Source organism: Oncorhynchus masou, chromosome 3, assembly GCF_036934945.1.
Source record: "Oncorhynchus masou masou isolate Uvic2021 chromosome 3, UVic_Omas_1.1, whole genome shotgun sequence".
NCBI lineage: Eukaryota > Metazoa > Chordata > Actinopteri > Salmoniformes > Salmonidae > Oncorhynchus > Oncorhynchus masou.
This window is the reverse complement of record NC_088214.1, coordinates 27,348,146-27,374,274: the sequence shown is the minus strand read 5'-3', so window position 1 is coordinate 27,374,274 and position 26,129 is coordinate 27,348,146. Positions and strand designations below refer to the sequence as shown.

The 26,129-nt window shown below is 40.9% G+C and overlaps 1 protein-coding gene across 2 annotated transcripts in view; it reads right to left on the bottom strand.

The window, feature by feature from the left end:
- LOC135513804 (cadherin-6-like) overlaps positions 1 to 23,678 on the bottom strand; it is a 37,578-nt gene extending 13,900 nt beyond the window's left edge. The window contains exons 1-5 of one of the 2 annotated variants that reach the window (XM_064936752.1): positions 23,489 to 23,678; positions 12,734 to 12,797; positions 9,304 to 9,654; positions 1,429 to 1,723; positions 1,098 to 1,217 (exon numbers count right to left, since the gene is read on the bottom strand). In XM_064936752.1, coding sequence (XP_064792824.1) covers positions 1,098 to 1,217; positions 1,429 to 1,723; positions 9,304 to 9,537 — 649 coding nt within the window. In that variant the 5' untranslated portion in view covers positions 9,538 to 9,654; positions 12,734 to 12,797; positions 23,489 to 23,678. The remainder of the gene's footprint in view (positions 1 to 1,097; positions 1,218 to 1,428; positions 1,724 to 9,303; positions 9,655 to 12,733; positions 12,798 to 23,488) is intronic. The other variant, XM_064936744.1, reaches the window with a different exon arrangement.
- Between the last annotated feature and the right edge of the window lie 2,451 nt (positions 23,679 to 26,129).

The window sequence follows — 26,129 nt, the reverse complement described above, 5'->3', positions numbered from 1 at the left end:
TATTTATACTTGCATACTGTTGTTTGTACAGATGAACGTGGTACCTTCAGGCATTTGGAAATTGCTCCCAAGGATGAACCAGACTTGTGGAGGTCTACAATTCTTTTTCTGAGGTCTTGGCTGATTTATTTAGATTTTCCCATGATGTCAAGCAAAGAGGCACTGTGTTTGAAGTTAGGCATTTAAATACATCCACAGGTACACCACCAATTGACTCAAATTACGTAAATTAGCTTATCAGAAGCTTCTAAAGCCATGACATAAATGTCTGGACATTTCCAAGCTGTTTAAGGCACAATCAACTTAGTGTATGTAATATTCTCACCCACTGGAATTGTGATACAGTGAATTATAAGTGAAATAATATGTCTGTAAACAATTGTTGTAAAATTTACTTGTGTCATGCACAAAGTAGATGTCCTGATTGACTTGCCAAAACTATAGTTTGTTAACAAGAAATTTGTGGAGTGGTTGAAAAACGAGTTTTAATGACTCCAACCTAAGTGGATGTAAACTTCTGACTTCAACCTAATTATTTTTATGAGACAGTGAAAATGGCAACGGACCCAACATCCATCCTACACAATAATGTCTGGCCAGGCCTGGCCTGGCTTGGCTTGTTTGAATGGGTTCTATAATCTATGATATGACTGTTTTCAGATTAACCCTTAGAAACATCTATTTTTTCCAACATTCGTAGGATTTCATGTCCTCTGGTGTGACGGGGACATCATCGTCCATGTCACATCAGGGATGAACCATATCGCTGTTAAACCACACAATAATCTGCCGGTTGGAGGCTTTTTTTGTTTCCATTTCCTTTTTGTTTAAACACAGAACCAGCAACTGGAGATGTTCCAGAGTGCACATTAGAAATGATTAAATGTTTCAGTCTACTTTGGAAAATGCACAGGGGGCTGAGAGTATAGTAATTGCTCTGGAAGTCTGACTCTGAACATTACATTGCATTACAGTCTCTCTCTTCATTGTAATAATAATTGCTTTGAGGGATTAAACAGCATTGCTGCTGTTTCAGACAGACAGACAGACAGGCATCACACAGAAAGACATAAAGGCAGGCAGGCAGACAGACGGACCTGTGTCGGGTTCCACTGAGAAGTACGGGTGCCCCTGGCTGATGCTGTATCGTAGTTTAGCGCTGTTCCCGTACATGCTGTCATCTGCGTCCGTGGCTGTTACCTGGGTGACTGAAGTACCTGAGAATGGAAGATAAAAAAGGCTTTGTTAATCGCTGAGGATGAATACGAACTCACATCCACATGATCAAAACCATAAATGGTATTTTACACTTTAACAAGTTCCCATTGATCTTGAAACCGTGCTGATCTTTTATCATCAAAGGGAGTTAAATTGAAGGGTCATGACGTTGAAATGTCGAAAGTCAAATTAAAGTTAAAGAGCACATACCCATATTGGACCTCTCTGGTACACTGACAGTGTAAAGCTCCTTAGTGAATATTGGCTCATTGTCGTTGATGTCATGGAGTTTAACAATAAACTCTGTCTCCGGCTCCAGTTTTATGCCTGTGTTCTTGTTGACCACGGTTGCTCGGAGGGTATAGAAGGCCTTATCCTCTCTATCCAGTCTCTTATTGGCATGGAGGTCGCCATTGTTTTCATCAATGGTAAATATGTCTCCAGCCCCGTCCCCACTTAGAATGTATTTCAGGGTTCCATCCCCCCTGTCCATATCGGATTGGAGCTGCCATAAAAAAAACAAAAGAATAGTCAACATATTTGTCTCCTGTGAGAAATGGGGCCTTCAGAGAGATGACAGCAAGGCAAATACTGGATGTATACTGCACTATACAGTAGATACAAAAATATGCGGACACGCCTTCAAATGAGTGGATTCGGGAATTTCAGCCACACCAGTTGCTAACAGGCGTATAAAATCGAGCACACAGAAATGCAATCTCCATAGACAAACATTGGAAGTAGAATGGCCTTACTGAAGATCTCATTGACTTTCAACATGGCACCGTCATAGGATTCCACAAGTCAATTTGTAAACTTTCTGCCCTGCTAGAGTTGCCCCGGTCAACTGTAAGTGGTTATTGTGAAGTGGAAACTTCTAGGAGCAACATCAGCTCAGCCTCGAAGTGGTAGGCCACACAAGCTCACAGAACGGGACAGCCGAGTGCCGAAGCGCATAACACATAAAAATGATCTGTCCTTGGTTACAACACTCACTACCGAGTTTCAAACTGCCTCTGGAAGCAACTTCAGCATGAGAACTGTTCGTTGGGAGATTAATGAAATGGGTTTCCATGCCCGAGCAACCGTACACCACCCTAAGATCACCATGCGCAATGCCAACTGTCGGCTGGAGTGGTGTAAAGCTCGCAGCCATTGGACTCTGGAGCAATGGAAACGCATTCTCTGGAATGATGAATCACGCTTAACCATCTCACAGTCGGATGGACAAATCTGGGTTTGGCAGATGCCAGGAGAACGCTACCTCCCCGAATGCATAGTGCCAACTGTAAGTTTGGTGGAGGAGGACTATTGGTTGGGGGCTGTTTTTCCTTGTTCGGGCGAGGCCCCTTAGTTCCAGTGAAGGGAAATATTAATGCTACAGCATACAATGACATTCTAGACGATTCTGTGTTTCCAACTTCATGGCAACAGTTTGAGGAAAGTCTTTTCCTAGGCAAGTCAGTTAAGAACACATTTTTATTTTCAATGACAGCCTAGGAACGGTGGGTTAACTGCCTTGTTCAGCGGCAGAACGACAGATTTTTACCTTGTCAGCTCGGGGATTCAATCTTGCAACCTTACGGTTAACTAGTCCAACGCTCTAACCACCTGCTTTACATTGCACCATGAGGAGCCTGCCTGTTACACGAATGCAGTAAGAAGCCAAGGTAAGTTGCTAGCTAGCATTAAACTTATCTTATAAAAAACAATCAATCAATCATAATCACTAGTTAACTACACATGGTCGATGATATTACAAGTTTATCTAGCGTGTCCTGCGTTGCATATAATCGATGCTGCGCATTTGCGAAAAAGGACTGTCGTTGCTCCAACATGTACCTAACCATAAACATCAATGCCTTTCTTAAAATCAATACACAAGTATATATTTTTAAACCTGCATATTTAGTTAATATTGCCTGCTAACATTAATTTATTTTATGTAGGTAAATTGTGTCACTTCTCTTGCATCAGAGTCAGGGTATATGCAGCAGTTTGGACCACCTGGATCGTTGCGAACTGTGTGAAGATTATTTCTTCCTAAAACAAAAACAGCCAACTTCGCCAAACGGGGGATGATTTAACAAAAGCGCATTTGTGAAAATGCACAATCGTTGCACGACTGTACCTAACCATAAACGTCAATGCCTTTCTTAAAATCAATACACAGAAGTATATATTTTTAAACCTGCATATTTAGCTAAAAGAAATCCAGGTTAGCAGGCAATATTAACAAGGTGAAATTGTGTCACTTCTCTTGCATTCATTGCACGCAGAGTCAGGGTATATACAACAGTTTGTGCCGCCTGGCTCGTTGCGAACTAATTTGCCAGAATGTTGCGTAATTATGACATAACATTGAAGGTTGTACAATGTAACAGCAATATTTAGACTTAGAGATGCCACCCGTTAGATAAAATATGGAATGGTTCCGTATTTCACTGAAAGAATAAACGTTGTGTTTTCGAAATGATAGTTTCCGAAATCGACCATATTAATGACCAAAGGCTCGTATTTCTGTGTGTTATAATGTTATAATTAAGTCTATGGATTGATAGAGCAGTCTGACTGAGTGACGGTAGGAAGCAGCAGGCTCGTAAGCATTCATTCAAACAGCACTGAGCTGTTTATGACTTCAAGCGTATCAACTCCCGAGATTAGGCTGGTGTAACCAATGTGAAATGGCTAGCAAGTTAGCGGGGTGCGCGCTAATAGTGTTTTAAACGTCACTCACTCTGAGACTTGTTATTCCCCTTGCTCTGCATGGACGGTGGCTTTTGTGGAGCGAAGGGTAACGATGCGTCGAGGGTGGCTTTTGTCGATGTTTTCCTGGTTCGAGCCCAGGTAGGGGCGAGGAGAGGGACGGAAGCTATACTGTTACACTGGCAATACTAAAGTGCCTATAAGAACATCCAATAGTCAAAGGAATATGAAATACAAATGGTATAGAGAGAAATAGTCCTATAATTCCTTTAATAACTACAACCTAAAACTTCTTACCTGGGAATATTGAAGACTCATGTTAAAAGGAATCACCAACTTTCATATGTTCTCATGTTCTGAGCAAGGAACTTAAACGTTAGCTTTTTTACATGGCACATATTGCACTTTTACTTTCTTCTCCAACACTTTGTTTTTGCATGATTTAAACCAAATTGAACATGTTTCATTATTTATTTGAGGCTAAATTGATTTTATTGATGTATTATATTAATTTAAAATAAGTGTTCATTCAGTATTGTTGTAATTGTCATTATTACAAATCCATTTTTTTAAATCGGCCGATTATTCGGTATCGGCTTTTTTTTGGTCCTCCAATAATCGGTATCGGCGTTGAAAAAACTTAATCGGTCGACCTCTCATTGAAACGTCGTATGCAGGCCAGGCCTAATTGCTCAACTTTAGTGTCCGACCTCACTAAAACTCTTGTGGCTGAATGGAAGCAAGTCCCTGCAGCAATGTTCCAACATCTAGTGGAAAGAGTGGAGGCAGTTATAGCAGCAAAGGGGGGACCAAATCCAGATTAATGACCATGATTTTGGAATCAGATGTTCAACGAGCAGGTGTCCATATACTTTTGGTCATGTAGTGTATCAACGATACAATAACTGCATTCAACAGTCCATTTAGGGATTGGACTAGAATTCCAATGGGGAAATTCCTTATGGGCAATTCCTCAGTTACGCAATTGTACCGAGACCCATTGAATTCAAAGTTTAAGCAACCATACAACTAACTATATGCAAAAGGTCTACTTTTAACAATTTACACAAACAATTTTACAAAAACACATTTACTGGATGAACTGTGCAGGTGCAAAAGTTTGGGTACAGAATGTAGGTAAAATCTCCGTCCTGTCCACGTTTTCCAAAAACGGCTAAATATCTGCTCTGAATTAAGATTCAAGATGTCTGCAGAAAGAATGGTGTCAGCTATGACATGACACATTTACTTTGACAACATGCCTTTTGGTTATTGAACTACAGTAAGTGAAGTGGAATTTCATCATGGGTCCCTGATCTGTACTACACAGAAATGCATAATTATAGATATTAATGTAATTCTCTTCATGGTGATGTATCCTAAATAAGTAGTCAAAGGTATAAATATGCAATATCCTACTTTGCATATTTGGGTATTATTCTACACACTGGCTATTATTTTAGTGTGGTTGGTCCGGAACGGCTCAAATTTGAACCAATCATAGATGTCTATGTTTCAGAAATTTGGACATCAAAGCACAGCACAGTAGAGCTCAGTAGAGTACAACACAGAACAGTAGAAGAGGAGAGTTCATTACAGTACAGTGGAGTAGAGTACACTTCAGTATAGTACAGTAGAGCACATGCAAGTACTGTAGAGCACAGTAATGCAGAGTAGAGTTCAGTACCATACAGTAGAGTACAGTATAATACAGTACATTATAGTGTACTCAACTCTAGTGTGCTCTACTGTGCACTGTACTGAACTCTACTATACTCTACTGTACTGAACTATACTCTACTTTTCTTTACTGCACTGTACTCTACTGTGCTATACTGCACTGTGCTGTCCAAACCTGTGAACCCAACTGTAGTTTGTGACTACTATGATTTCCCATTTCCCAAATCAATTGCAGAAATTACCAATTTTGAGACAACATTTAGATTTTTAAATACTTAATAATTAATACACAACCTTTATATGAGTAAAAACACTGGAACTAATTGATAGGTCTACCTTTACTTGTTACTTCTGTGTACTTTTAATAGCTTCCTCCTTATGAGGGAGAGTGTGGGTGTTTGGTAACAGAATATCAAGGCACAAGGCAATGTTTCTTCAACTTACAGAAGGCAGAAAAATGTATCCAAAATTAAAAGTGTTGATATTAGTTGGTAGGGGCCTTTGCTAATCCCACATTTTTTAGATGGAAATGGTTGAAAAATATATAAATGCTCCTATTTAAAAAAATTATATACTCTTAGCTTACATTTTACCTCCAATTTGACATGCTCATGAACATCACATATTGGTGCTCATGGGTCCTTTTACATGGAAATTACCTTATCTAATTTAACTGAGAGGAATGAAAATGGAATTGGCCCCTGCTAGAAAAACATCGGATTTACAGTTTGCATTAGATGGGCTGTGAGGTAGAGTGTGAGTGACAGGTTCAGTTGAAGTCGGAAGTCGGGAGTCATTAATACTCATTTTTCAACCACTCTATAAATTGCTTGTTAACAAACTAGAGTTTTGGCAAGTCGGTTAGGACATGTACTTTGTGCATGACACAAGTATTTTTCCAACAATTGTTTACAGACAGATTATTTCACTTATAATTCACTGTATCACAATTCCAGTGGGTCAGAAGTTTACATACACTAAGTTGACTGTGCCTTGAAACAGCTTGGAAAATTCTGGAAAATGATGTCATGGCCTTGGAAGCTTCTGATAGCCTAATTGACAACATTTGAGTCAATTGGAGGTGTACCTGTTGATATATTTCAAGGCCTACCTTCAAACTCACTGCCTCTTTGCTTGACATCATGGGAAAATCAAAAGAAATCAGCCAAGACCTCAGAATTGTTTTTGTAGACCTCCACATGTCTGGTTCATCCTTGGGACCAATTTCCAATCGCCTGAAGGTACCACGTTCACCTGTACAAACAATAGTACGCAAGTATAAACACCATGGGACCACACAGCCATCATATCACTCAGGAAGGAGACGCGTTCTGTCTCCTAGAGATGAACGTAGTTTGGTGCGAAAAGTGCAAATCAATCCCAGAACAACTGCGAAGGACCTTGTGAAGATGCTGGAGGAAACAGGTACAAAAGTATCTATATCCACAGTAAAACGAGTCCTATATCGACAAAACCTGAAAGGCCTCTCAGCAAGGAAGAAGACTGCTCCAAAACCACCATAAAAAGCCAGACTACGGTTTGTAATTGCACACAGGATGAAGATCATACTTTTTGGAGAAATGTCCTCTGGTCTGATGAAACAAAAATGGAACTGTTTGGCAATAATGACCATCGTTTCGTTTGGAGGAAAAAGGGGGAGGCTTGTAAGCCGAAGTGCACCATCCCAACCGTGAAGCACGGGGGTGGCAGCATCATGTTGTGGGAGTGATTTGCTGAAGGAGGGACTGGTGCACTTCACAAAATAGATTGCATCTTGTGGGAGGAAAATAATGTGGATATTTTGAAGCAACATCTCAAGACATCAGTCAGGAAGTTAAAGCTTGGTCGCAAATGGGTCTTCCAAATGGACAATGACCGCAAGCATACTTCCAAAGTTGTGGCAAAACGACTTAAGGACAACAAAGTCAAGGTATTGGCGTGGCTATCACAAAGCCCTGACCTCAATCCCATAGAAAATTTATGGGCAGAACTGAAAAAGTGTGTGCCAGCAAGGAGGCCTACAAACCTGACTCAGTTACACCAGCTCTGTCAGGAGGAATGAGCCAAAATTCACCCAGTTTGTGGAAGGCTACCCGAAACGTTTGACCCAATTTAAACAATTTAAATGCAATGCTACCAAATACTAATTTAGTGTATGTAAACTTCTGACCCACAGGGAATGTGATAAAGTGATACAGTGGTGATCCTACCTGACCTAAGACAGGGAATTTTTACGAGGATTAAATGTCAGGAATTGTAAAAAGAAAAGTGGCTAAAGTGTATGTAAACATCTGACTTCAACTGTAGGGGAGGTGACGGGAAGGGTACTGATGGTCTCTGAGTGGTAAGCGACTCATTCCGTCTTTCCATAATATGGTCTTGCTTTGCTGACAACGCCTTGAATTGTAAATGGAGTAAAAAATCATACCACATGGTTTGTAAAGGTTATGATATTTAGTACAACATACCAATGAATCTGTCAAACAGTATATCTACCTCTCCAAGTAGTTTTGTCTATATAGATACACTGCTGCAAACAGAGATCCACTGAATGAATCAATTAACATCAGAGTGCACTCTCAATGCCCTCTGATCACTGTCATTGAGAACACACAGTAAGCCCTTTCTAGTGAAATGTCAAAGAACAAGACAGTCTCAGAACATACACACGTGAATGAAACGGGAGTTCACAATGATCTAGGGAAAGAAAGGAGACAGTCTGAAAAAGAAGAAAGCCAAGATGGTATAAAGCTTTGACATGATCAACAATGAATGATTGTAGCCTCCCACAGTCTCAATCATCTAAATCCAACATGTATAACACCTGCAATTCCCCTTTCAACACATATGTTCCTGCCTCATCTCATCTCTTATTCCCATGCCTCTAAGTAGCCATTATGCAACTCTGAGCAATGGGCATAGAATTGGCTTTTATCCTCTACCATGCTCAGTGTGTCCCATCTTCACGACAGCAGACTTACATGCATTTCAAAAGTGCTGTCGGTGGTAAACAATGTCCACCTAAACATCTATAACACACAACAAGGCTGTTCAGTCCCACCAGACAGGACAGAACAGCGAAAAGCACATGTGACAGATAACATCTCATTATATGCATGGTAACACAGAGGCAGGCTTGGTGGAGAAAAAAAGATGGACCTGACAAGGTGAATTATTTTCTACAAGGCATATGGAAATAATCCACTGCACAGCGCTGCTCCACTCCCCAGGGCTCGACAGAGTAACCTCATGCAAGACTGATAGTGGTGGCTCCAGAATGCCATTCTCTCCCTCTGCCTCTACCCCCCCCCCACACTCCCAACCTTCTCTCTTTGCCCTTTTTCTCTCAATCTTTGATTATCTCCCTGCTTCTCTGTGAAGCCGGGTCTCGCTGTGAGAGCCTGGAGAGTTTCAGGGTACCACAGGGTACAGGGCCCCAGTAGCTTCAGTACCTCTCCTCTCTCCAGCCTCTAAAACATGCAATGTATGCTGTTGTGTTACATCAGAAAAACCCAATCCTGGTGGGGGGATATGATGTGGTCCCACTAGCCAGTGACATTGACATTTGATGCTCTGGGAGATTTCTCAATATATATATTGTCATTGTGTCAAGGCCAGAATTCAACAATAGCAGAGTGGGGTTTTCCCCACACTGCTCTTTCAGAAGTGCACGGCTGCAATAAGACAAAACGGATATACCTTGCCAATGTACTGCTTGTCACTCCCAGTGTACTCCTCCTGTAGAAAGAACTGGTTCCACATCCATCCTCGTTTGAAACGCTTCAGTAGCTTCTCTCCCTTTCCTCCATCTCTGTCCTCCTCCTTCTCTCCTTCCATCTCTCCCATCTCCACCACAATCCTTCTGGTAATAGACATGTTATCCACGTAGAGGGACAGGGACCCCCATAGCAGGACCAGCAAGCAAGTCCTCATAGTGGAACTGTGGTGTTTGCACAAAAAGCCAAGCCTCTATCTGCCCTGATATTTACATCCTATAAGGGAGCTGGGCTTCACCCTCATTGTCCTATTCCTTGATGGCTGTGTTGGAACCTGTCAGGGGGAAGATGAGGAACGATTAGAGGGACACATTTTCATATTTTTTGAAAAGTAATGTGTATCATGATCTGAATACAGATAAAACAAACAATACACAACAACATACAGACAATTGAATAATGACATGCTATCAACCTTAATGTATCTTCATTTAGATAAAAGGAAGAAGAAGAAAAATGTTGGTGTTCAATTAGCCTTTAACTGAAAAAAGGCTAAAAAGGATTTGCACTTAAAACACCAATCAATCGATCAATAGTTCAAATCCACATGAACTGCTCTATTTTAGAGAGCACAAAACTTACAGAGCAATTTGCTCACTTACGGCAATACCCCTTTCCCCATCTAGAATACTCTCAGTCTCTTACAATATACAGTACATTGGTGTTATACAGCCTAATCACATGCCGTGCATGTCCTGACCAGATGATGTATAAACCACACACAGACAGAAGCATCAGGCCACCACGTCATTTCCAGCAATCACCAGCTTCCCTGCTTCACACAACAAGCCATGCCTCGGCCCCTTTACTACTTATCAAGGAAATTGCCAATGTGATTGCAGTGGAAAGGGGAGGGGTAGTGCACATGTATTTTCTGCATTTCTCTCCCCCCTCTACAATTTGCGATTTACAGCATCTGTGCTGACATTAAGTGCATGTGTATCTACTCATCAGCATAGAAAGCTAAGGGTCAATACTGCTTCACTGATGGTGAGAGGGACGGATACAGGGGCCATGAATCAGTTAAAAGACATAATTACGATGGGCGAATTGACTCCTGCAATCACGCCGTTGTTTTTCTACTGCTGCCATCTGACCTCTCAACATGGCCTCCATTAGGGCCATTATGCCTGCTTTATGAAATGGACTAATTGAATAAGGTAACAGATACCAAAGCGTATTGATTTGCTGTCAGAATCAGTCAGGTTAAAAGGAACACAGGGGGCTGGGGGCTATTTGCCTCTTCTATATTTTCAGTTGAGGGGACTAATCCCTGTGTATATCAGTGTGGAAGTGAGGCTTCCCTAGAAGGCAGCAGAGCAGAATGGGGGCTAGCCTAGTGAAACACATTAGTCAAGGCCCCAGCCTAGCCGGGAGCCATTTCCCTCAGCTCTGTGACCTGTTAAATCCCCTGACAGAGTCTTGCTGGGGGAAGTCACCTGGATCTAGAGTGGTTTTGTTACATACTATGTCAGAGAACACAGACAGCTTCCCATCCATTCCCACTACAAAATGTTTGCTAATTTATTCACAGGTCCTGCTGAGAGACTGGGGTTCATGTAGTGCAGACTGAATACCAACATGTGTGAGATGAATGGGGCTGTTGCGGTGACCGTATTACCGCCACACCGGCAGTCACGAGTCATGAAGGCAGTCAAATTCCACGTGACCGTTTAGTTACAGTAACTAGACTTCTCCAAACTCTGATGCTGCTGATGATCATTAGTAGCCTACCAAACATTGTCCCTCTAATTACTCTGACATCAATGCAATCGTAATCAAAAATCGAGTCAAACACTTCATGAGAGCCCATGAGCTCATGTTGCACAACATTTCTATAGGCTATGCAATTGCGTGACAAAACAGAGTGATGGCCTCTACTAAAAAGAGGAGGGTCCCATCAGCTTTCTGTAGGCTAGGCCTACTATATTTATTTCACAACTTTCCTAATATTAAGCACATTGCTTATCTTTACAACAGGAGTATAGCCTACCTTGCTGGAATTAAAATGAATCATGGGAAATGCATCCTCCATTGGCTATTTAAGTGCATAGGTGTATTTTCCCGCTACCCCTGTTTTGAGACAGGTGCATGATAATGGTCTATTCTAAATCAAAACAAATTTCACAAATATTTGATTTAGTATATGTAAAGACAAGATTAAATTAAGAATAGTCTGATGGGTGACAATATTAGCCTATCACTTATATTATTATTAATATATATTATATATTATCACTTGTAAATGATGCCCAGCATAAGAAACATACTTTCCCCCGACTTTTTCTAATCATAGTTGCACACCTCATGTAGCCTAGTCCATAGGCCTATATGTTTTGATAAGGTGTGTATCACAACTAAAGTGGCCAAATAACATCTTAAAATTAAGCACATTAATCTGCTTTACCTGGGGTTTAGAGCCTAACTGGCATACATACGCAGCGTGTGAGTTTCAAGTTTGGGGAATATAATTTTCACCATAAAAATGCCCCATAAAAAAGCATTAAATGCATAATCACATTTGCGGTCACTTTTGATAATGGTATTTTCCCGCTAACATAACATTCCCGCTTATGCCATGTGCACATTGCTGCGCTTAGAATGTGAATAAAAAGTGCGCAGTTGCGTCCCCGATGTCTCTGTCTTCACTTGTAGACTGTGAGAAAGACCTGAGTGTTTCGGAGTGCACTGCATGGATTTTTTTAGGGTTCATTACAGCCACAAAGGGGATGAAATTCGAGGCATTATCAAGTGCTTGTCAAATTGTGAATGAGAGATTAATGATGTGTGTACAGCCTGCGCAAAAAAAATAAGCAGAGCTCATGCCTTTCAAGCGCCTTTTTTCAAATCATCATTCGAGTCGCATCATGCAGGCTTAAAATGTATAAAAATCAAAACATATAGCCCAACGTTTGTAGAACAACTAAAGTTAGTACCTATTTCTTTGTTAACCGCTCAACACAGAAGAGCGCACTTATTTATAGTTTATTGAGCTTTGTTCAATTGTATTCTTCATACTATAAAATAATGCCACGGAATTCCAAGCAAATCTTGTCTGCTAAATGAACTAGTGTAGCGCAGACATTTGGCATAGCCACCCCAGGATCTAACATAAAGACAACTCAGGAGTATGCTGTTCTGTTCTGAAATACACAACATTTTCTTCATATCATGCTTGTTTAGACCTGTCTAAAATAAATAATGGATTTATTGTGAAGGTGTAGGCTATATTACATGGACTTATTAGACTTTTTAAAATGTAGATGTTCCAAAGGTCTGCATCAGTGGCTTGTAGGCTATGTGTGGAAGCCAGGAGATGCTAATTGTGTTTATGTTAATTAATGGTAAATTACCGTGAGACCGACAGTTATTTGCTTGACAATCACCTGCTGACGAAACTTCGTGACCACCACAGCCCTAGAGATGAACAAATAAGGCAATGGTTAAGATTCACTGGAGCCAGGGCCTCCCGGGTGGCGCAGTGGTTAAGGGCGCTGTACTGCAGCGTCAGCTGTGCCATTAGAGACCGGCCGCGACCGGGAGGTCTGTGGGCCGATGCACAATTGGCCTAGCGTCATCCGGGTTAGGGAGGGCTTGGTCGGTAGGGATGTCAGTGCGCGCTAACCAAGGTTGCCAGGTGCACAGTGTTTCCTCTGTGCGCTGTGTTAAGAAGCAGTGCGGCTGGTTGGGTTGGAGGACGCATGACTTTCAACCTTTGTCTCTCCCAAGCCCGTGCGGGAGTTGTCGCGATGAGACAAGATAGTAGCTACTACAACAATTGGATACCACGAAATTGGGGAGGGAAAAAAAAAAGATTCACTGGAGCCTACCTCTGTACATTAAAATAACATGTTGAAACCATCCAATGGCTGCTAAATAATTAAACAGTAAGCTGGATAATCATTCTGTACTCTGAATTTGAATTTGATCCATACAATATCAATCCAAATGCAACCTATATACTGTACATTGCCATGAATATTTGTGTTAAATCCATAATACAAAAAAACAAAATCCATCTTCCTTTTTGAACAACAAGCCATCTCATGACATTACAACACAAACCAATTTACTAGACCATCTAGCATGACCTTCAGGTGACACGACACTCATTCTCTCACTCTGCTGCCTTTAAAGCCTTGCATTTCATGGCAGAGGGAGGGCTGTACTTTAAGGCGCTAGCGGCTAGCCGAACCGAATTAGTGCTCTCATACTGCCCTAATAGACCTTCGCTGAAAAAAACTGGGTGAAAAAATCAGCAATAGTACTGTTTGTCCATTTTGTGACTCCGTAGTTAGTATCCACATCCTCAAAATAGTCACATCCTCAAAATAATTAATCTATGATAACTCAATAAATCGGTCAATAATTTTGACGTTTTTGTCGAGGGTGTTTGGTGCAGTATTTCTAAATGACTAAATGTGCATGAAAACGAGTCGTCTCTCGTTGAATGACAACAAAGACTTTACTGAAGAATCCCTACTGTTGACCAATCACTGACAAAGCGGGGTAGATTCGGGTTACCAACGTCGGCTTACCTTAAGAAACATGTTTGTGTGCCCGAACAACCGAAAAAACCCTCACCGAAGTCCAAAACAAACAAAAACTTCACAAAATGTCATCATAATTTATGCACAAACTCTTCCAAACTGTTTCAGCTGGGAAGCAAAAGGACGTCTTTAAGGGTGTTGAAGAGTAGTGGGGGCCTCCCTGCAGACAGCCTCAGCCTTAGCCTCAGAGGGCCTGATGAGTCCCATAGGAGCAATTAGAGGTGAAGAAAGGAGAATGTCAGCCCTGGGCTGCTTCCGTGTGAGGAGGGAGAGAGAAGGCGGTCGACAGGTACAAGACCTGCTACAACAACAGGGCAGAGCAGCCTCATAAAGGCACCTAATGCCTGCCTGTGTCGTAGACACATACACGCTGTCTTCAGACTTCTAATGAATAAGGCATGGAGGTGGAACTATCACCTGTTGACTTTAACTTTGGAACAGTTTTTGTATGGTTCCATGTACTGTATTACAAAAATGTATGTGTTTGGTATATTAAAGCAGCAGAGGCTGATATAAAATAATAAACTCAACATTTTGCATTTATAAGAACACTACAAGTACCCCAGTGCATGTTTTTTCTGTATCTATACTACAGTTTTCAACTCTCTCCCCAAAAAGGGCAAGTCTGGAAGGTAAAATACTAAGTTTAAGTGGTGAATGTTAGGAGGGGGCCTGCTATCAGGTTGCCACCACCCAGAGCGATAGGCAGCCAAACAGTAGACTGTCATTCCCCATGGACCAATGGGCTGTCGATACCTATTGATCTGTCTGTTTAGGAGGAGGGGGGGGGACCTCAAGATGCCATAGTATCTATCACCTTGCTTGGCTCTGTTTGCAACACTCTTTGACTTGTATGCTCTAGGTGATAAAGATCTAATTTCAAGTAACATCTGTTCTTTCTTTGTTTTGTACCATTGAAAACAAAACAATGTGTGAAATCAACTGATGAATGATAATTTGTCATATCTTATTCAATCTGTACGATCTTACAAAACAATGACTTGAAAACATGCATACAACATTTGCATTGACCAGTCTGATTTGAGCTTGTACAACCATTATAGTGCCAATTCTTTGAGTAGAAAAGACTGTCACACAACATGAATGGTAATTCCTCTCCTCTCCATTACAAGGGTCCCAGTCCCCCCCTCCACTCCAGCTATAATCTCCCCAGCAACATTTGTGCACTAATCTTAACAGGAAGAGATAATAGATGTTGAGTCCCCTGAATGGGACTGACATGTGCACCAACACAATTACTGTCAGGGAGCGTCGCTGGCGCGCTCATACCAGATGGGACCTCTTAATTACGTAACCGGAAGAGGGGCATAATGTGATTTGGAGGCAATGTACATTACGTTGTGTCACATCCGATTCAGTATCTATCTGTCCTGTATTGCCCTGTTTCCAGAATTGTCTTCAAATGGCTGGACGCATGTCAGTTCCATACCTACAGAAGCTCTTCTGACGTGATTGCATTTTGAGTATAAATAAATTAACTTGAAAGATGTCAGCGAAAAGTTTTCCAGATTAATACGTGTGTGTGTGTGTTTGTGCTGTTTAGAACCCCCAAAGCTGTTTTGGATCCTCAATGATCCATGCCTGGTTCATTGCTTTAGGTGTTGGATACTAAAGAAGATGACAACCCATTAAACTGTGTGGGTCTTTCATTTATGGCGTCTTCGTCAATGGGGCTGCCTGTGTAAGCCAGTGTCTCATAGCGTGTTTGTATTGTGGGTGGTTGATTGGGATTCCTCCTCGGAGGAGGAGAAAGCGTGAGAACGGCAGCTTTATGGTCTGCTTGTGCAAAGACCTAGCAGGAGTGTTCAGGTCAGAGCTTTCTCTCCACCATTGTGTCCAAGCACTGGAATGTGGCTGCCCCACTATTACAATGCAAATGTGCCAGCGTCTGATGGAGCTACTCTTTATGTGTGAGAGCGAAAGAGAGAGAGAGATAGAGAGAGAGAGAGGGGGGGTGACAATTAGTCATTAGCCTACATCCCACATATGACAGCGGCTGTAGGGCAGAATTGATTGTATTTCTCTCCCTTTTTAGCCATAATGCAGTTCAGGATCTGACCAGCTCGTCTAGTCATTAGTCTATACCTGGCCTTATTCTATGGTCTTCTTGCACCTCAGATAATTAACCATAAAGGAATCATGACACTGATTCATCCGTGAACAGCACACTTCTCCAGCGAAGGTGAGCATTTGCTCACTGACGTCGGTTGATGCCGAACTGCAGACAGGCCAAGACTCTGGTGAGGATGACAGGCACGTTGATTATCTTCCCAGTTTGTACTTAAATTCTTCGGTTGTGCAAACCTACAGTTTCATCAGCTGTCCGGGTGACTGGTCTCAGACGATCCCTCAGGTGAAGAAGCCAGATGTGGAGGTCCTGGGGTGGAGTGGTTAGGCTGGTTGGACATACTGCCAAATTCTCTAAAATGACTTTGGAGGCGGCATACGGTAGACAAATGAATATGCAATTCACTGGAAACAGCTCTGGTGGACATTCCTGCAGTCAGCATGCCAATTGCACTCTCCCTCAAAAGTTGAGACATTTGTGGCATTGTGCTGTGTTTCAGAACTGCACATTTTTCAGTTGTCTTTTATGGACCAGTGTACTGATCATGCTGTTAAGTCAGCTTCTTGATATGCCACACCTGTCAGGTGGATGGATTATCTTGGCAAAGGAGAAATGCTCACTAACAGGGATGTAAACACATTTGTGCACAATCCCAGAGAGAAATGAGCTTTTTATGCATATGGAAAGTTTCTGGGATATTTTATTTCAGCCCATGAAACATAGCACCAACCACTTTACATGTTGCGTTTCTATTTATGTTCAGTATAACATAATTATAATTATATGGCCAAATACACTGTCCATTTTCAACTGACTCCTACTGTCCTCTCCTACTGTCCTCATTTCATATTTCACATCTAAAATGTGAAATACTCCCTGTTCCATGTTCCCACACATTAAACACCCACACGTCAGAGGGAGCAGCATTCAGCCAAATCCCCTTGGCAGAGAGCAGTGCAGTGGGAGAAGAGCAGGGTCAAGTACTGGATGACCCTTAGAGGTCAATATGTGTCATCATGTTCAAGATGTGGAAGAAGCACTGGTGATCTTGAGTTACGCCACAGGCTTGGTCAATAAACTGCTTGATGTTAATGGTATGGAGATCCTAATATCATCAAATGGTCAATAGGAGAGCAACCTTTGAGCATGACATCATTAGATACTGAAAACAAATAGGCTGACTAGTAATGCGCCAGCTTACAAAATACAGCTGAATGATACAAGGGTAAAACCATATACAGCACAAAGGAAAATGTTAAAATTTGCCTTTCATATCTACCAACATATTCTCATTCTTTTCCACGCTTGTTAATAGAGCGACTGGTGCTATTAGCAATTCTGTTTTAAACTAGCTTTCCTACTGCACATCAATGCCCTCTTTTCAAATCAATTCAATTAAGCTTGACAAAGCTTGAGAATTAAACAAACCAATGAAGCTAGTATTTCTAATGGAAAGAAGAGAATGTGTGTGGGTGTCACACCAGGGTGTGTGTTAGCCTCTGGGTGGGGGGAGAGAGCTATCTCTTTTTCACACCCCAAACTCACATTTACAGCCAATCTTCCAATGATACAAGCCTGTGATAAATAACAAATAACACTTGTACTAGAGGTTGCAACTTTCTCAATCAACAACAACAAATCGATGGGTCTGTTTTCATAGCTGCTCGGACATCATCAGAATTATACTTCAATTCCCTTGCCTTTACTGATCTTTGCAGACTATTACATTTTGGGCTGTTAAATGTACAGTCGTTTGTACAGTAGTTTTTGTTCAGCCCATTAACCTAAGGTCTCACTTCAACTAGAGATATCAGTTTTGTTTTGCATTGGATGCGTCTCAATCCACCACATACACCTATGTACTGCAACACTTCCGCTTCTGCGGGGAAAGGTGAAGAATCTACAGAGGTGTTGGTCAGACCATCTTCTCACAGAATCGTCTGTAGCGTCCCGAGCGGTTTGGCCTACAAACTACTATGACCTGTCTATGGAACAATATGAGACTCTCACGAACACGTACATGTCGGTTGTTTTGCCTCACAAGACTCGTTTGAAGGTCCCCCTGGTACCAGTTGAACAAAAATGTATGGAAGTATATATGGAGACCGTTTAGATGCCAAAAAATAAGTGGCTAAATACATATATACAAAGAAATACTCATGTTTCCTGATCTTTCTTATATCTCTCTGATATAGGACACACACTTCAGAACAAACTTCATTTAGATTGAGGAGGGGGGGACTATCTGTTATTCAATGCAATCGTATGGGCTAATAGCAGTATGTGAATGTAAATTGTTATTTAGGCAATTTTTCCTTGTTATTCCAGGTATAGTAGCGTTAGAAAACAGAGAGAGATTGAATGACAACGTTAGGCCTTGTTATAGACCTGCTGACTGCAAATGAGGCTCCCTCTATAATCTATAATTGCCATGGCTGTCAAACAGTGCAAGACATTTTTTGAAAAGGGGCATAAGTTGTCTTCAAAAGACAATGTAATACTATGCTCCAGACAGGAGAACAGATTGCTTGCCAAAATTAATTGTTCATTTGAGGATATCAATTCTGCAATTCATTGTACTCTGCCTACGCTATTCAATGGCTTAGATATAGTGCATTGTACTCTCAGAAGACCAATATTTGTGGTGTGATCCAAAATGTCAGGAGTTTGATCTATAAAAACACCTGTATAGGTAACTGATGACACACCTGTGCTAGTCAATGCAATCCAACCCCTCGCTAGCTTGACAAACACACGGGACAATGGCCCATTGTCAAATGAGGTGACAGAGCACACAAGCACATTTACATTCAAAACTATTTACAAACTCTAGGTACATTTACATACAGACCCCATATAATTCAATTTGATAATGATCTGCTTGTCAAATGTGAGTGCACTACGATTACGTCATGGTAAAATAAAACTCCTGATGGATGATATGTTATGAATAAAGAATAGATGTTCTGAGAATACAGTGGATGGCACGTACTAGTCACACTCACTCTCAATAACACTTTTAGACATGTTAGATGAATGTAGTATAGAACACATGTTTGAGAGACACACGAGAGTGTAAAACGTCACTATGTGAATCAATATACCCATTTAAGAACATCCATTCCTGTGTGCATGTTCCATTGTGACCACATGAGGGCACAATTAAAGAAGCTGTTTGAATTTTCCAAATGAGAATCAATCGGAATACCCCATATAGTTGACGTAGAAATGAATCATAATTCCCTATAGTGAAGGGTCACATCATTCTTAATCAAGTTTTAAGACAGAGGATAATCAATCCTCTTCTACTGGAGTAGGCTAATCAGTGGAAAGCAGTTTGTTCCAAAGGTCACAGTGACCTGGTTGGGTAGTGGGAAACTGGGAGTACTGGGAATACTGAAGACACTTAGAATTTTGGGGATATTTACAACATCCATACAACAGACATTTCTAAGATAATATTATCATCATCAACCAACAGTATGTCAGGCTTTTGACATTCAGAGAAATTGTTTTATACCCATTGCCTCTCTTGGTACAGTATGCACTATTATGTGCCCAAGAAGGTGTGGAAATATTCAGTTGTGATTTACAACAAATACTTTTCCTTACTCATTAATAGGGCACACACCACAAAAATATTTGAATGATTTGAACAGGCTAATTGGTCTTTAAAGGGGAATGGAAGCACTTTAGGAAGTAAAGCTAAGCAAAGATATGTATTCCATCCACTAATACTAAACATGTGCACATAACATAGAAACCTCTACATTTTTGGGATTTTGATATTGAACAACTTTTTTTTAGAGGTATAGGTAGTGCCAACTTGAATTGCCATAGAAAGGGCTGACGCCAATGCGTCATTGACAGGGTTGAGCAAATTGTTAGTTTTGTCTGGGGACTGAAAGCGAATGTTGCCACCGGGAGGCGCCTTGCCTCCACTGGCTCTGAAAGGGTTCTCACAACTTTGTCAGCTTTGCAATTGAGATCAGGACAACAATATTGAGGTAAGAAACTGTATACAGTTCATTTTTATTTTTCCCAATTGATAAAATGAGTCTGTCAGCCCAAAAAAGGCAAGGTACAGTAGCTAGCTAGATCTAGATCTTGTCTTACCTTTTTTATGTTAATGTCACCTTTGACAACTATAGGTTTAAAAAAAAAAATCATATTGTTAATTTGAAGAGTATTTGTCATTGGTATGAGCTAAGAGCTCAAATTAACTGGCTGGTGTCTGATTCTACAGTAGCTAGCTAGCTAGCCAGCCACAAGAGAGGGCTCCTGCAGGATTGCTATTTTACCAGTAAAATGTACAATACCCATATCATTATTAGTTAGCGATCTAGATAACGAGCTACATAGCTAGATATCTCATTAGGTATCTGTTTATCTATGATTCCTAAAAACTAGTAAGCCTGCTGGGTGTTGATTGCAAGAATGAATGTAGCCTAAGCCAGAAGCCTAATCCTTTTGACTCGCTATAGCTATGATTTCTGAAAGCTCAGACTGGTAGTCCGTTTGGTAACTATCCTAAATCATCCTGGTCTACCTGGTAACTGTCAATGGTATATTATTGTCATGTACTATTAGTCCTATATACTGTATATTCAGCCTACGTTTAAAAAAAATACTCTCTCTCTCTGTCTGTAGGACACTGGTGGACTGTGGAGGATGACACTATTGGCATGTCACCTGTGCACCAGGAAGTCAGTAGAAGTTGATTACCATTTGATTGATGTGGTGCAATTGTATGTCATATCCTTCGAAAGGACTATTTCTCAGCTTTCAAAATATGAATAATGTTTTCATATATGGTTTGACACCAGCACATTTTAAAGCAATTGCACACGAGGGCGGCTTTTTTTTAGCTGTGGTCATAAGCCGAGTACTGTAGATCAGCACAGCCATGCTAAAAAGGTCATTTCGCACAACTTTGAGTGTACAATTGTTTTTCTACAACTGGTTACCAATTAAATAAAACATGTTATTTCGATAAATGTATTCATAGGCAACTATTTCATCCCTCAACAAAAATATGGGCCTAGTCCTGATATGTCTTTGGTTGCTAGCCAATACGGCTGGCCGTTCATTCTGTCGGTCAGGTTGCCCGAGACACGGCGTCTTTTTGCTCTATATCTATGGATGCAACGCAGTCGCTCATTCTAAATGTTTCGTTGCCATGCTGGCTGGCAGTGCTCTTACTCCTTGCTTGCTAGCTAGCCAACTACGGCTAACACAGTCAGGTCAAACAGTTCAGCTACAATAACAGCAAAGTAGCTGCATTTGAGTTTGTTTAAGCTGTTTTGGATACATTCGTGATGTGTGATTTTTCCTGGCATAGAAAATGTGCTCTGTTGTCAGGACACTGTTCAGAGGAGCTAGCCACCTACACAGCTAACGCAATCACTTCAAACTGAAGCTGGTAAGACAGCAAACTAGCTGCATTTCATGTTGTTTTACCTGTCCGTTCATTGTATTGATTAGTTTGCCTGAGACGCGACCCAGTTGTGAAGTCTTTTTGTTCTATATCTATGGACGCAACCCAGTCGTCCTTCTAAATGTTCCGTTGCCATGCTGGCTGGCAACGCTCTTATTCCTTGCTTGCTAGCTAGCCAAATATTTCTAACACATTTACATCAGATGGAACATAAAAATTATTCTGATTCATGATTTTGACTGGCTGATAAAAAAATTGGTTAGGTTGCCAGAAACGTGGCCCAGTCGTGAAGTCTTTTTATTCTATATCAACGGAAGTCCCAGTCGTTTGTTCTAAATGTTCTATTGCCATGCTGGCTGGCAACACTCTTATCCCTTGCTTGCTAGCTAGCCAACTATGGCTAACACAGTATCGTCAGATGGAACAGAAAACAAGATTCCCATTTTTGCGTCATAGGCTTACCTATGCTAAACAGGTTTTTTAGTTTGGCGTAGAATGCGTCTCAACCAATCACAATGCTTGTTTTGACCAACCTGCTGTAAAATGCTCATTAATGCGCGCAGAGTTCATGGTCTTTCAGACAATTTTGGGATTCAGCCATTTTTGGGATGCAACAATGGCAAAGTGGTGATTTACAGTTACAGTTAAATGGTGTTCTAAAGCCAAGTGTTTCCATTCTCCTTTAACACAGAATTAATACAATGAAAAAGGTTACATTTTCAGTCATTAGAAACGCTATTTGCCCTTACGAAAAATATGCAGTCAGAGTGCAGTATAAAGTATAACTGCAGTATGCTGCAAATACGGTGTCCAAAATAACACTGTTTTATTCTGCAGTAATTTGCATTGTAACTGCAGTGCACTGCAGTTATTCTGCAATTACTGGGTCCAAAATACCACAGTCGACTGCAGTTGCTGCACTTTTACTGCAGTTTCCAAACTGAAATCTTTTTTTATAAAGGTGACAACCACCATAAATACATGGGTTAAATAGAAGACACTTGTTGCTGTGGAAAATAAATGGCAATGCTTTGCCTGTATTTTCTTTTTTGACATAATTACTCATTCACAAACTCCTGGGACATGCTCTGCACATATGGGCATAGCAGACTGGGAATGGTAAAATACAGGTGACTTGCCACAGCACTGCACTAACGGGTAGATTTGCATTTAGGGTAGCACCTACATCCACATTAGAGTGCATGTACACTCCACAGCAATAGAGTGCCAGTGTCTAAACAATAAATAAAACAATAGGCCTACACATCAAGTATTACTAATAAGACACAAAAAGTGTACACTGTTGGCTATGAGTGCTTTATCAATAACAATGTCAATATCAACAGCAACCTACAGTAGGCTACTATATCAGAGACCTTCCATGACCATTCAACAAACAACATGGTCCTCATAATCAATTTTTATCACAAAAACAAGGATTGTTTACAGGGTAGCCTTGATTCAATCCTCTGACATGTCGCATTGAAACGGGGACACACACCTTAAGCCACACAGTGCCAAACAACACTACCGCTAAAGATATGACTGCCACTAGACTCTGAAAATAACAAACAGTAAAACTTTAAGCCGGGTCAATTAAATTAAGTTATAATTATAATTTAGGACCTCTAATTGAATCATGAAATACTATCCAAGGAACATGAAAATATGCAGCTTTTTGAACACACAACCATATTGCAATATTGCAGTCAGCCAAGGCTACCGGTACATGTCAAATCCAGCAATTCGGGAAGTGTATTATTATTTTCTAGAAAACATTGATTGTTTCCTTTAAATGAAGTTGTAGGCTGATGAGACCGACTATGACGGATTCACGAGATCGTCCTACATTAAATTATCCAATGAAAGCAACTTTGATGAAGTTATAAGCTATTTATCACAAAATCGAACATCATCCTTCAGCTATAAAAATAAAAGGAACTCTTTAAAGTGCGTGTGTTTTTAAATACTGTAAAACGACTTTTTCATGAGCGCTATTTGAACATATACAGCTAAATAAAACATCACTTACCAATGTTTGACGTAGCTGAAAGCTCAATCAATGCGCGCCTGTGTGAATCCGTTGCATGCAACTGACTCACTGAACGCGGACTGGTGCCTGCCTTCTCTTGCTCTCTCTTTCTCTCTCTTTAGTTCATGATGAGCATCCCTTGCTCTCTCAGCCTAGAAGTTGAGTCGGACTCTAGCTGCTCCTGATTGGGTGTCAGCCGCTGGTTCACGATTAAAGGGACAGGCAGAGTTGAAAATGACTAATTTATCACCAATATTTATGAGGGGTTTTTCCAAGCGATTTGCGACAGGGGCACATCATTTTTCTAATGAGCCATTCTTACAAGATAATATTGTTCTCCTGCCTTTCAAAGCTAATTAGCATCTTAAAAGAATTGCATATTCAACAAACACTTAAACAATTAAAGCTACAACGATAGTTTGTGACAATGCCTTGACAATGAGAGCATTTCAATAATGACATTTGTTATTGCCTTGGTTTGGCTACCTAGACACTTTTGTGTCTAGGTGACACTTTTGTGTCCTTCAAATGTTCCTTATGTAGCCTATAGCCATAGGCCTACAACTGTTACCACTGAGTTTGGACAATTAAATGTCACATAGGCCTATTCCACAATGGACACTATTTTCCACCTGCCCTAAATCAAGCTGTCTTGATCCACATTCACAGAGGTTGTTGGTTGTGAAAACCTGCAGGATGCATTTTGTAATGAGAGAAAAATGTCAGTGTTTCTGACAGACTGGGGGGGTGGTTGAGGAAGGCACCTGGGCACTGTCACTGTCTGACGGTTAAAATGGCTAAAGGGTCATAGGGATGTGCTTCTCACTTTGACAGCGTGATGTCCTGAAGTCTCATCAGTGTGCCGTGTGAGCTCTGGGGCTCTGGGCTTTGACAGCCATTGTTTCAGAGAGGGGTATCACTTGTTTCAAGCAGAGGTATCATGCTCTGTAACTCTGTTAATATTTGACAAGAGGAAGGATTCCCCCTGGTGACCTAGGGACACATTCCTATTTTTACATGAACATTTCCTCTGAAGTATTTGATTAATACATCATTATACACACACCAAACAATCAACAACTAGGTAATATGATGTTACGTATCTTTTTAGAGTGTTACTACACAGGTATGAGAATGTAATGTAGTGTTACCTGAGAGAAAATGTTAAAAGTATGACATCTGAGGTGGAGGCAGCGACAGAAGGTACAACCTCACAGTGACCATGCCTGGATAACTTTTAATAATAAGTTTCATTGCCCAGCTAATGCAGGTGGTTCAACAACAGAGACATATCCAATGATCATGTAGCAGATTGAGTATACACATAACCCAGTTGATATAGCAATTCCCTTCCAGCTAGCTGACCGAATGTCTGAGTACCAAATGGCACCCTATTCCCTATATAGTTCACCGCTTATGACCAGAGGCAATGGGCTCTGGTCAACAATAGTGCACTATATAGATAATGGGGTGTGATTTGGGAGGCAGCCAATGTCTTTCTAATTAGGATGCCCACCACAGGCTCCAGCAGACCCAGGCTCATATATTACAATGTTGAATGGACAGTCTGAAGTCAGAGCACACCCCTACTGATCCTCCCCCTAGGCCCACTGACTGGCTCTTCAAAACAGTTATTGCCAGAACAGGGAAAGGCAGTGGCAGTAAACTAAACATAGTAGATGTATTGTATGTTATTTCATCTTGACATTACCTACATGTATTATTTGACATGCCTGATGCACATTCCACTCGCCTGCTGCTGACAACGTTGAATTTCTTAAATCTATGATTATTATTGTGGTGGGTGAGTTCGGTAAAAACAAGCTGCATGTACCCCCCCCCCCCATTATAACAATTGGGCTAGTGGATATTTAATAGGTGGATCATACACTACCAAATGTATATAAATTAATTCACAAAACAGCATATTACTGTCTCGATTAAGCCATCAGCCAGTATTATCCTGACTAATTAAGGATATACATATTATACAGATAATTATTAGGTAATGGCCTAAGTATCTTGAAGTGACCACCATGTCGACCTACTTATTACTACCAAAGCCTGATGGTTTTAAAGTAGATTACTGTGCTGATGGGGAGATAATGGTAAATGTGGTAATGGATAACTGTTTGATAGTACACATACAGTGCTTTCAGTGTATTCATACCCCTTGACTTATTCCACATTTGTTTGTGTTACAGCCTGAATTCAAAATGGATTAAGTATATGTTTTTTCTCACCCATTTACACACAATACCCTATAATGACAAAGTGAAATACATGTTAGAATCACCTTGTCAGCAATTTCAGCTGTCAGTCTTTTGGGGTTAGTCTATAAGAGCTTTGCACACCTGAATTGTACCATATTTGCACATTATTCTTTAAAAATTCTTCAAATTCTGTTAAGTTGGTTGTTCGACTTCGGCGATGTCATCTACAAAATTGCTTCCAACACTCTACTCAGCAAACTGGATGCAGTTTATCACAGTGCCATCCGTTTTGTCACTAAAGCACCTTATACCACCCACCACTGCGACCTGTATGCTCTAGTCGGCTGGCCCTCGCTACATATTCGTCGCCAGACCCACTGGCTCCAGGTCATCTACAAGTCCATGCTAGGTAAAGCTCCGCCTTATCT